At 42.6% G+C, this 12,538-nt stretch overlaps 1 protein-coding gene across 10 annotated transcripts in view; it reads right to left on the minus strand.

The window, feature by feature from the left end:
• Window positions 1-12,538, minus strand: part of NEO1 (neogenin 1) — a 244,330-nt gene that overhangs the window by 101,412 nt on the left and 130,380 nt on the right. For all 10 annotated transcript variants that reach the window (XM_073619090.1, XM_073619094.1, XM_073619087.1 and 7 more), the window contains exon 2: window positions 12,198-12,515. In XM_073619090.1, the coding sequence (XP_073475191.1) occupies window positions 12,198-12,515 (318 nt within the window). The remainder of the gene's footprint in view (window positions 1-12,197; window positions 12,516-12,538) is intronic.

The following is a 12,538-nucleotide window of genomic DNA, read 5'->3' on the forward strand; positions in this document are numbered from 1 at the left end:
ATCTCCCGCCCCCGGTTTCTCAGTTTGAGTGTCCTGGGTAACTGAAGGGGACCTATTGCGCTTAGTCCCACTCTGGGATGCGATTAAAGCCACTAACCTCTGTTCCAATCCCAATATGGTTGAGGAAAAAACTTCAGTAACAGACAGGGGCTGCAGTGTTGGAAACAGTTGCAACACCTGATGTCCCTGATGTCTCACTCTCACCAGCCATCATTTTAGAGATGATTTTAGGCTTTTTTGAGCTTGGAGTCCCTTTGAGCCCTTTCTTGGGGTGTTTCTACCCCACCACCTTCCGACCATAGCCGATGCACAAATGCAGAGGTACTACCAGAAGAAATTGCCTCCACTGCTTGAGCAAATAATCCAGCAACTGCCGCTGCTATTTAATGCTCAGCCTGATGCTTTTAGTAAACGTGCCAAGGGAATGTCTGTCACCAACCTCTTACATGCCCCTTTTTGCTTGTGTTCCTCCGACAGCTGTGGCCAGCAAAAAAAAAAAAAATTGAGTTTTTAAAACATACTCCTGTTCAGAAGCAGACTCATCTCGCACTTCACTGAATCCTGAGCTTTAAGCTCCTCCACACCCTCAACCCATTCCTGCTCCAGACTAGGAGACTCCGGGGAGGGGGATTTGCCACATTTCCTGCCACCCTGCGGGATGGAGGCAATCATGCCAGCAATCCTTTGCTCTAACCTGGCTAGGACTGAGGACAGTTCTTCCCTAGTAGTATTAAAACACCTCAGAAGGGAGACCCTTTAATATGGCTCACCAAGCCCCTATGCAACAATCCTGACCTGGGTACGGAAAAATGAACCACTGCAAGTGTCTGTTCAGAGCCTGCTGTGTCCCACAGCTGCTGGAAGCACCACATGTTTGGCCTACACAGCTTAAAATAAGCTGGGTGCGCGCCAGAGCGTTCTGTGCGTACGCACATGATACACATAAAAAAACAGCCAGACACAAGCAAAAAAGGTACACTTTGCAAACACCCACAGCTAGCCCAAAACTCCCCTGTATGGTCACTGCACACAGATGTCCAGCTTTTAGCTAGCTTGACTGATTGTAAGAATCACTGGGACACACCACAATAATGAAATAAATGGGTTTCACTTACCCGTCCAGGCGCAGGGACACTTAGAAACTAAGGGCCCAATCTTCACCCTTCACGGCGGGTTCATGTCACTTGGACCTTCAAGGACTAGGTAACCTTTTCATGTTTAGGGTCCACTCCCTTGGACCTGTACAGCACCCTGCAAGAAATGCCTTAGCACTGTAGTGTCCAGGATTTCCACTCCACAGGGTCCAGCGCCCGGAGGCCACTTTATATGCAAAACCTCACAGGATCTTGAGTCTTCTTTGCGAGGCTCGGGTACCATTTATCTAAGCATAAAAGCCTGTGTCAAATGGATCCGATCGGTCAATCCCTTGATTCATTTTGGAACCATTTGTGAGACTAGAGACCTGGAGCTCAGAGAGCTCAAACAAACCGTGCCATCCACCTTGCAGACACTAATAAAAAACTAAAGTACTTCCTGTATGGGAGGGGTTAAATAGGGGATCACTTCCTGTCTGAAGAACTTTAGTCTACTAGTGTCCATTCACCCAATGATGAAGTATAACCTAGCAGGTAATGCATATTAGCCTGACCCAAATGACCCCTTTTTGGAAAGTAGACACCCCCCACTTCCTGATGATGCGCGCTCTAGCGTTAAATGCATAGAAGTGAGGCCTGACACTCACAACTATAGGAGCCCTTTACTTCTTTCCGGGTAGTTGAGATGCAGCGCTCGCCGCGGGTCACTCAGCGGCGTCCGACCGGCTTCTGCTTCCCCTTGAGTGGATCGTTTTTGATCATATGCTAGACTATGTAAGTGCCAACTATAAGCAATAAATCTGAAGCGGTATCACACTATATCCTGCCTTCTGTGGCTCCTTGTGGTGGAGTCATTTTACAGATATACTTGATGAAAGTTGGTGAAAAAGATATACAAGGTATGCCTATGGTTATTATCTGCATATTGGATTGGGATGAAGCTTCCTCTGCACATGATGGTCTGACTACAATGAGATATTTGAAGGAGATGTACCACTGAAATGAGGATTTCTTCATAGATAACACATGCTGTATGGTCACTTTGTGGCCGAGGTGATCTGGTGAGCGCATTTCGTTTCTCACTTCGGGTGCAGCACTTTTATAAATCAAGATTTTGAAGCACTTTTGCACTTTATTGTTCATGGTGTTGGATATACACAAGAAGATTTGATTATTATGGACATTTTTTGACGGTTACAATATTGTGCACTTTATTCATTAAGTTTACACTGTGTATTTATTAGCTATGGGTTCATCATTGCCCTTTTGCGCCCTTCATATATAATTCTTACCCCAAGCTATTTGCGGATATTCCATGGACTCAACATGCCTATTTTATATTTTGCCACAAGTAGCGGGAAAAATTAAAATTTTTTTTTTTTTTTTTTTGCACAAAGTCGTCACTAAAGGATATATTGTTTAAACATGCCATGGGCATATGTGAAATTACACCCCAAAATACATTCTGCTGCTTCTCCTGAGTACGGGGATACTACAAGTGTGAGACTTTTTGGGAGCTTAGCCGTGTACAGGACTCCGAAAACCAAGCAACGCCTTCAGGCTTTCTAAGTGCGTAAAATGGTGATTTCACTTTTTCATTTACTCACAAAAAGTTGTCACTAAATGATATATTGTTCAAACATGCCATGGGCATATGTGAAATTTCACCCCAAAATACATGCTGTTGCTTCTCCTGAATATGGGCATACCACGTGTGAGACTTTTTGGGAGCCTAACTGCGTACAGGACCCCAAAAACCAATCACCGCCTTCAGGCTTTCTAAGGGCGTAAAATTTTTGATTTCACTCCTCACTACCTATCAGTTTTGGAGGCCATCAAATGCCCAGATAGCACAAACCCCCCTCCCCAAATGACCCCATTTTGGAAAGTGGACACCCCAAGCTATTTGCTGAGAGGCATGTTGAGTATTTTGCAGATCTTACCTTTTGTCAAAGTTTTGAAAATTGAAGAAAAAAAAAAAAAATCTCTCTTTTCTTCATTTTCAAAAACAAATGAGCTGCAAAATACTCACCATGCCTCTCAGCAAATACCTTGGGGTGTCAAATTTCCAAAATGGGGTCATTTGGGGGGGGGTTGTGCTATCTGGACAATTCAGGGCCCCCTGTATGCGGCTAGGCTCCCAAAAAGTCTCCCATGGAGAAGTAGAATGTATTTTGGGGTGTAATTCCACATATGCCCATGGCATGTTTGAACAATATATCATTTCGTGACAACTATTTATTTTTTGCACAAAAAGTTTGTAATTTTCCCACAACTTGTGGCAAAATATAAAATATGCCATGGACTCAACATGCCTCTGAGCAAATAGCTTGGGGCGTCTACTTTCCTAAATGGGGTCATTGGTGGGTGGGGGTTGTGCTATCTTGGCATTTTATGGCCTTCAAAACTGTGATAGGTAGTGAGGCTGAAATAAAAAATGTACACCCTTAGAAATCCTGAAGGCGGTAGGGTCCTGTACGCGGCTGGGCTACCAAAAAACCTCACATGTGGCATCCCCATACTCAGGAGAAGCAGCAGAATGTATTTTGGGGTGTAATTCCACATATAAACCCATGACATGTGTGAGCAATATATCATTTAGTGACAACTTTGTAATCTTTTTAAATTTTTTTTTGTCATTTTTTTTTTTTTGTCACAAGTGATTTGAAAAAATAAACTATCCAATGGGCTCAACATACCTCAGCAATTTCCTTGGGGTGTCTACGTTCCAAAATGGGGTCAATTGGGGGGGGGGGGGGGGTTGTACTGCCCTGTCATTTTAGCACTCAAGAAATTAGATAGGTAGTCAAACTAAAAGCTGCGTAAATTGTACCCTAATTTGTAGACACTAACTTTTGCGCAAACAATTTTTTTTTACCAAAGACATGTGTGGCTGAATACATTTTGGCCTAAATGTATGGACTAAAATTGAGTTTATTGGATTTTTCTTATAACAAAAAGTAGAAATAGTTTTCTTCAATTTTCGGTCTTTTTCCATTTATATCGCAAAAAACAAAAATCGCAGAGGCAATCAAATACCATCAAAAGAAGGCTCTATTTGTGGGGAAAAAAAAAAGGGATGCAAATTTAGTTTGGGTACAACATTGCATGACCACGCAATTACCAGTTAAAGCAGCGCAGTGCCAAATTGTAAAAAGTGCTCTGGTCATTGAGCAGCCTAATCTTCAGGGGCTGAAGTGGTTAACAAGTGTTCTAGAAACCTGTGCATCTTACTAGGGTCTGGTCACCTAAAGGCCTTTAATCCTCCGTGATGCCATCGAGGGGGCCACCCCCTGATATCGGGCCCTGTTCACCAGAGATCCCCCTGTTTAGTCTTATATCGTGTGCATACAGGTGATGTGGCCATCAGGCACCACCCGGACGGCAACCCTGTAACCTCAAAACACTAGTGAAACATGTAGGGTGCTAGCTTGGATGGGATACAAACTCATGACCTCAGTATTTAAGGCACAGTTTAGGTGCAACACCTTGAATGTGAGCTCTTTTTCTTCACTGTTTGTGCGTCGACCAGGAGAATCTGAAGATTTTAGGTGAGCTGGTTTGCTGGTCCTACACAGGCAAAGTTTTCACGGCAATGCCTAAAGTGCAGACGGTGTGAGCTGACCCTTCTAGTCATGAGTGCACGCCACACAGCCAATGTGCCAGGTATATCAAATGCCAGCAAGTGTTTGGGGCAAGACACCTCACACAAACACAGGGAGAACCCCCAACTTGACGTAAGTACTGGAATGTTGGGGATCTGCACCAATCACCCCAGTGCTGCCAGGCAGAATTGTCAGCCACCCAGGCCTTCTCCCCTGGATAGCCTCGCCAGAGTGACCAGGAGACTGCTCAGGGAACTGACTCTCAGCCCCAACGAATCCCCCAGAGCTGAAGAGTTAAACGCTGCCACTGTATAAAGTGACTTGTCAAAAGTCAGGAGCTGACATGAGGATAAGATCCTATGTCTCCAGGAAGACTCCCATGGCTACACTGGTTATGAGCTATGGCGGCCTCACCATTGCTGCCTTTGGCGGCCAGCCTCGTATTTTACTACACAGTAATTTAAGCCACACACTCTCCATACACCTTGTGCAGGAGGGGGGAAAAAAGTTTCCCCTTCACCCAGTCCCTACTGGTTATAAGGGGGAAAAACTCTCAAAGTATGTGCATGGAAGAACAAACGCTTCAGGTTTACCTGTGGGGTGCTGGTGCTGGGGTCTGCGCTTCCAGTGCCCCTGAAACATTGCCCACTGCCCTGTTCCACCAGCAGGAGGTTCAGGTGCTGTGCAGTACCTAGGACATGCACAGCTTCTCAGGTCCCCAGCAGACCAGTCAGAGCCCTAACGAATGGCTTGAACTCACAGCAGCCAGAGGACTTACCACCAAGTCAACTGCTCCCTTTGTAGTAAAGCATGCTCATTCTATTCCTTCAGGACTAGGACTGGTGGAATAATAGAATGAACCCATGGAGCCAGCACACCCCCCAGACCATGTAACACTGAGCCAACTGCTCCTCCGGCAAGTTTGGACCGTATGGAAACTAACCTCTCCGGCGCCCACCATTTACGTCATACGCCCCGGAAGTGACCCCGCTGGATGCTTCCTGTGGGCCAGCTTGGAGCGCAATAGCTCTGCCCCCTCGTGTGCTGTGGCTTCCTCTTTCCCCTACACATACTATGGAAGAGAAATTGCAGCTCAAAAGCTCCAGGTCTGTTGAAGACACCCGCCCTATACAATCTTGCAGGTGCTGGCTCTGCTCAAATTAGGAAGGAAGGAAAAATCCTGGACGGCCGCACACCGCTGAAGGCCTCTTTATTGAAAAATTAAAATCCAAAAACAGTCATATCTGAAGCATAGAAAACAGGGGTAAACAACCAACGCGTTTCACATCACAAACAGATGGTTAGTCATAGCTGAATGAACAAAATCTGATCTTATGTATATATGGAGCTAATGAACAATAGACAGCCAATCAAATGCAAAGAATGTTGAAAGAAACCTCCCCATAAAATCAGACCTTGTCGATGCCCAAAATGAATTGCACCTAAATGGGAGAAGCAAAGAGCAAACGAATAAATTTATATATATATGAGCGCGCTCTCTCTCTCTCTCTCTAAGAAAAATGTATAATAGATAATAATACAGATGTAAAAGTCAAGACTATATAAAAAATCAAATTTAATAATCATAAGGACCTGCAAAAGATTTGTTATCAATCCTAACAACAAAAAGTAAAAAAAAGCATATGTACTAAATGCCATCACAGATATAAAATCTTTCCATGTTTAAAATTGACTATTGGAACATTATTCTAATTTTGCCGGCACGAATATGTACGTAAAAAACATAAAAAGATGTGAGGGCAAAGAATAAGGACCCAAGCTGCATGAGAAAGGAGAAGCGTAGCAATATAAATATGATTTTAGATTTAGAGCAAATCAAGCAAAGCTATAACTAAAAATGTGAAAGCATGATGTGACTACAAAGCTTGAAAATACAAGGCAATAGTCTTACTAAATGGACTATAAGCAACATGTGGAGTCTCACTCCTCATGCTGCAAATGAGACAAAATCTTTACTAGATTAAACTAACTGCAATCAAAATGCGTCTCACTCCACATGCTGCAGAATAAGACCAAGTTTTAACTAAATTACCGCAAAGTGCGGAATGAAATTAAAGTCTCACTCTACATGTTACAATGCAGAATTAGCAAAATTGGGAGCCTGGTCCCCAGTCAGGCTACCAGAAGAAAATGAGAGCATTTGGGCTGTAACCACTTCAATACAGGGCACTTACACCCCTCTTCCTGCCCAGGCCATTTTTCAGCTTTCAGTGCTGTCACACTCTGAATGACAATTGCGCGGTCATGCTACACTGTAACCAATGTGAAATTTTTATAATTTATAATTTTCTTCACACAAATAGAGTTTTCTTTTGGTGGTATTTAATCACGGACGGGGTTTTTTTTTTTTTAGGAAAAAATAAAAGACCTTCACCGATGGGCGCTGATGATGCGGCACTAATGAGGCGGCACGAATACACCACACTTAGTGGCACTGATGAGCACAGATAGGCGGCACTGGTGGGCAGCAGTGATGAGCACTGATGGGCAGCACTGACTGGCATCACTGATGGCCACTGATTGCTGGCATTTGTGGGCACAGATTGGTGCCAAATGTGAGCACTGGTTGGCACTGATTGCTGGCAGCGGTGGGCATACATTGCTGGCATTTAATTGTAATCAGGGCACTGATGATCAGTGCCCCGATTATATCCCTAGATGTCCCCTGTGAGGAGATGCCGCTGATCAGCTCTGCTCACATCTCCGTGTTTACATGTGACCGGCTGTGATTGGACACAGCCAATCACATGGTTACAGAACCGTGGCTGCGGCTCTTTACACAGATCGGGGGCGTGCCGTCTCGTGTCCTAGCAACCTAGACCCGGGGGCACGCGAGAGCGGTCGTTCTGGAGGGCCGTCATAAGACATCCACCCAGAATGAGAGCTGTGCCGCCCAGCCATCATTTGACAGCCGGCAGGCGGAAAGAGGTTAAAGGGGTTTGTAAACCCTCAAGGTTTTTCACCTTAATGCATTCTATACATTAGGGTGAAAAAACCTGTGCTGCAGTTGCCCCCAGAGCCCCATCTTTTTCTTACCTGAACCCGATTGTTTCAGTGATGAACATGAGCCCAGCAGCTCCAGACGCTCTCTCTGTCCTCATTGGATAGACTGACAGCAGCAGGAGCCATCAACTCCCGCTACTCTCAATCAAATCCAGTGATACAAGAGCGGGGGGTGGGGCCAAGTCCTGCTGTCTAGGTCAATGGACGCAGTGGGACTCGGGCACCCAATGAAGAGGAGCCAGGAGCGCCGCCGGGGCACCCCAGAAGAGGATTGGGGCTGCTCTTACACAGAGCAGGCAAGTAGAACAGTTTTTCTTTTTCCTAAACAAAACCTTTACAAACACTTTAAAAATATACCTTACCAGCGTTCTAAAAAGCTAAACACCACAATATTACAAATATTGTACAATTAAAATTTAGTAGAAAAAGACTACATCACATATCTCACAAAATGTTCTGTACAAATGCTTCTTGTCTGTGTGTCTCGCAGTTTTGTACCGCTTTTTCAGGACATCGGTTTGAAGCGTTTTACATAAGAAAAAATATATTCCATCCGAAAATAAACATATGTACAAAATAAAATTAAAATTTTGTAGAAAAATACTACAAATAAAAAAAAACAAAAAAAAAAACATTTTTTTGTAATATTGTGTTAAAATTTTTATAACACTGGTAAGTAGGGCTGAATTTATTTATAGTAATCGCTTATCAAAACCGTTAGCCGTTTTGATAATTGACTAGTTGTCCTGCAAACAGAATGCATTATTTGTTTACATATCAGAAAATATAGTGAAGCACACATACAGCTCAGTACACCATCCATAGGGTCTCAGGCTTTAGTACTACTTTTACTATAAAAAGATTTATACCCTCACCCCTCATAGCTTTACGTCTGACTCCAAATTTCATATACCCTGTGTATGCGATTTCTGGGTATATTTATTATTATATGTATGATAGAGGTAAGAATATATACATTTTATTTTTTTCACAGTATAAAGTAACCCCTTATAGTAGTCATTATTTGCGTTTTTTGTACTCTAAAAGGGCAATTTTTTTTTTTTTTAAACCACATCATGACAGGCGATTAAACAAAAAAGCATGCTTCTGCTATTAAAGATCATATGCTGGCCATACACTTACCGATTTTTGGACAAGAACATTCGTATGAAAATTCTTTGTACATTTGATGAATGGACGAAGGTTTCAAAGTTTCACTTCACAAAAAAATTTAAACGTGCACCGTCCCGACGAGCTCGCGTGCAGAAGCGAACGCATACGCAAGTAGCGCCCGCATATGAAAACGGTGTTCAAACCACACATGTGAGGTATCGCTGCGATCGGTAAAGCGAGAGTAATAATTCTAGCCCGAGACCTCCTCTAACTCAAAACATGCAACCTGTAGAATTTTTTAAACGTCGCCTATGGAGATTTAAGGGTAAAAGTTTGTCACCATTCCCAGAGTGGGCGCAATTTTGAAATGTGACATGTTTGGTATCAATTTACTCAGCGTAACATTATCTTTCACAATATAAAAAAAATTATTATTTATATTTTAATTTAAAAAAAGTGTATTTTTTCCAAAAAAAGCGCTTGTAAGACCGCTGCGCAAATACGGTGTGACAGAAAGTATTGCAACGACCGCCATTTTATTCTCTAGGGTGTTAGAAAAAAAATGTATAATGTTTGGGGGTTCTAAGTAATTTTCTAGCAAAAAAACCTGTTAACTTGTAAACAACAAATCTCAGAAAGAGGATTGGTCCTTAAGTGGTTAATATGCAATTATCCTAAACCCAAGTGAAAGTGATTAATACAGTCTTTGCCTAAAAAGAAAAAAAAAAAAAAAAAAAGTTATTTTAAGCGGATGAGATCAGCTTCAAATATGATCAGTCATCGAATAAATTCAAAGCACTGAAGATGTGGAAAACTAAAAACAATCAGATGCTGTTTGTAAAATGATAGAGGGCATTTGGTCTTACCACCTGTTTGAGAAAAGGCCTATAAAAGCTCGTCTACACCATATCACCATAAAAGTTATTCAATTATTTTATATTAGAGTGACACAACTTTGTTGCAAATACATGGAAATGTAGGTAATGAATTCAAATAGCTTGACCTTCAGTTCTTTTAACCACTTCCCGACCAGGCCAATTCTGACATTTCTCTCCTACATGTAAAAATCATTTTTTGCTAGAAAATGACATAGAACCCCCAAACATTATAAATGCTTTTTTAGCAAAGACCCTAGAGAATACAATGGCGGTTGTTGCAACTTTTTATCTCACAGTATTTGTGCAGGAATTTTTCAAACTTTTTTTTTTGGGAAAAAAACAGTTTTGGGTTTTAAAAGAAAAACAAAAAAGTTAGCCCAATGTTTTTGCATATTGTGAAAGATGAAGTTACGCCGAGTAAATAGATACCTAACATGTCACGCTTCAAAATTGCACACGCTCGTGGAATGGCGCCAATGTTCGGTACCTAAAAATCCCCATAGGCGACGCTTGAAATTTTTTTTTACTGGTTACATGTTTTGAGTTACAGAGGAGGTCTAGGGACAAAATGATTGCTCTCGCTCTCATGTATGGTTTGAACACAGTTTTCATATGTGGGCGGGACTTACGTATGCGTTCGCTTCTGCGTGCGAGCACACGGGGAAAGCGGCGCCTTAAAAACTTTTTTTTTTTTTTTTTTTTTATTGTTAATTATATTTTCTTTTTTTTTTTATTTTGACACTTTTTTGAAAAAAAAAATTGATCACTTTTATTCCTATTACAAGGAATGTAAACATCCCTTGTAATAGGAATATGAAATGACAGGTCCTCTTAATAGTGAGATATGGGGTCAATAAGACCCCATATCTCACCACTAGGCTAGGAAGCCTGAAATAAAAAAAAAAAAAAAAAATAAAACGATCACCGCTTCCCAGCCGAAGCGGTACCGTTTTTTTTTTAATGGAGAGGCCGGGCGTGACGTCATAACATCGCGCCCAGCCTCCGATGATCATAGAGACTTCGGCGACCATCTCTAGGATCTACATCCGGCGCCGGCGGATCCGCTCTCCGTCTCACCGATCGTAACGGTGAGTCGAAGCAAGCACCGGAGGGCGGCAGGAGGGGTCCCCTCTCGCCTCCCATAGGAACGATCAAGCGATGGAACGGCCGCTATGATCGTTCCTATGGTGTAGAGATTCGCCGGCTGAAACCGGCAATATCTGAATGATGTCTGTAACTACAGGCATCATTTAGATATACCCGCCCAAAGCCCAGGACGTCATATGACGGTGGGCGGACGGGAAGTGGTTAAAATATGCCAGGGAGTAAAAACCCATATATGTGCAAAAGCCAACACATTAACTATAATATGGGCCTAACCGGATGCCATGAATAAAATTACATAGCAGTGGAAAAATGTTGGCTTCTACCTCCTGGTAGATAAAAAGGCAATCTCTTGGCTAGCATCTTAGTCCAGAAGTCAAGACCAACCATGCAAAAGGCTTTCTGGAGAGATTATAAAATGAAGGCACTGTCCCGAATACCTCTACTTTGAGAGGTAAAATACTTGAGTGTTCCACTTACACATTACCTAAAGAATAAATGCCAGGCATGTGTAGGTTATATTAGTCCAGCATGGACCAATGGAACTAGATAGACACACACACACACACACACACACACACACACACACACACCCCTACTACTAATGAAGACACTACTTCAGTGATCTCCACTTGCTTCCAGGTCCCATGCTGAATGGTCAGCCTGATGCATTGTGAATACAGACGGTCTGCTTGATACTGGCACCATTCAAAGAATTCTTTACATTTTTTGAATTCAAAGCGTTCTCTACGTGGACAAAGTGGAGAGACAGGGCAGTGACTGCATGCTCTTTACCTTGTCCAATCAGAGAACATTTTGCATTCATTTAGCGTTTTTACGGCGCTGGTGCTGAGCAGCCGACCTTGCAAGTTCGCTACAAAGGAGACACGCGGAAACAAGTGGAGATCACTGTAGTAGTGATTTCCAGTTTCCTGGGGCATTGGTATGTTACACACAGTTACATCAGTCCAAGCTGGAAACTACAGTATGTGTAACATGCATGGTTAGCTTCTTTTCTTTCAGTCAGAAGACTGAATGGAAGAAAAAAAAAATAAAATAAAAAAACACACAAAAGACCCCTTCATTCACACAAGCAAGGTGGATGGAGGAATCCATGCCACCATCAGAATACACTAATCAGAACATTTTCCAGCATTTCCATTCAACAGAAAGCGATGAGAGATCGGCCAAATTTTGATCAGTGTATGACCAGTTTTAGAGTGCAGCTGCTGCTCACAATCAAGGATACAATTTCACAATCTGAACCCATAGTCACACCAGTCTGCACACAAACACAATTTTAATGCTCACAATACTTACGGTGTAGCTTACAAATATCTCTGAATATACCTTACATATATGAGGTCACCAGCTCTCACCTGCAACAGAGAGTTTTGCAGTGCGACTGACAATACTGCCCAAGCTTTCCACAGTGGCCACACACTGGTAAAACCCCTCATCTGGTTTGTTGTGCTTGGAGTGTACAACACTGGTAATAAACAAAGATCCATCTGGAAGAAGTCGCCGCCGGTCATCAGACACTAAATTTAAAAAAGTCCCATCCTTTTTCCATTCTATCTTTGCAGAAGGTTCGGCATATACAGAACAGTTCAGAATGGCTGGAGTCCCACGTAAAGTCACAGTGTCCACTGGTTCAGTTAGAAAGTAGAACGGCGTGAAGGTCCTGAACCCGGAGCCTGCAAAAGATAAAAAACACATG

Source organism: Aquarana catesbeiana, linkage group LG03, assembly GCF_042186555.1.
Source record: "Aquarana catesbeiana isolate 2022-GZ linkage group LG03, ASM4218655v1, whole genome shotgun sequence".
NCBI lineage: Eukaryota > Metazoa > Chordata > Amphibia > Anura > Ranidae > Aquarana > Aquarana catesbeiana.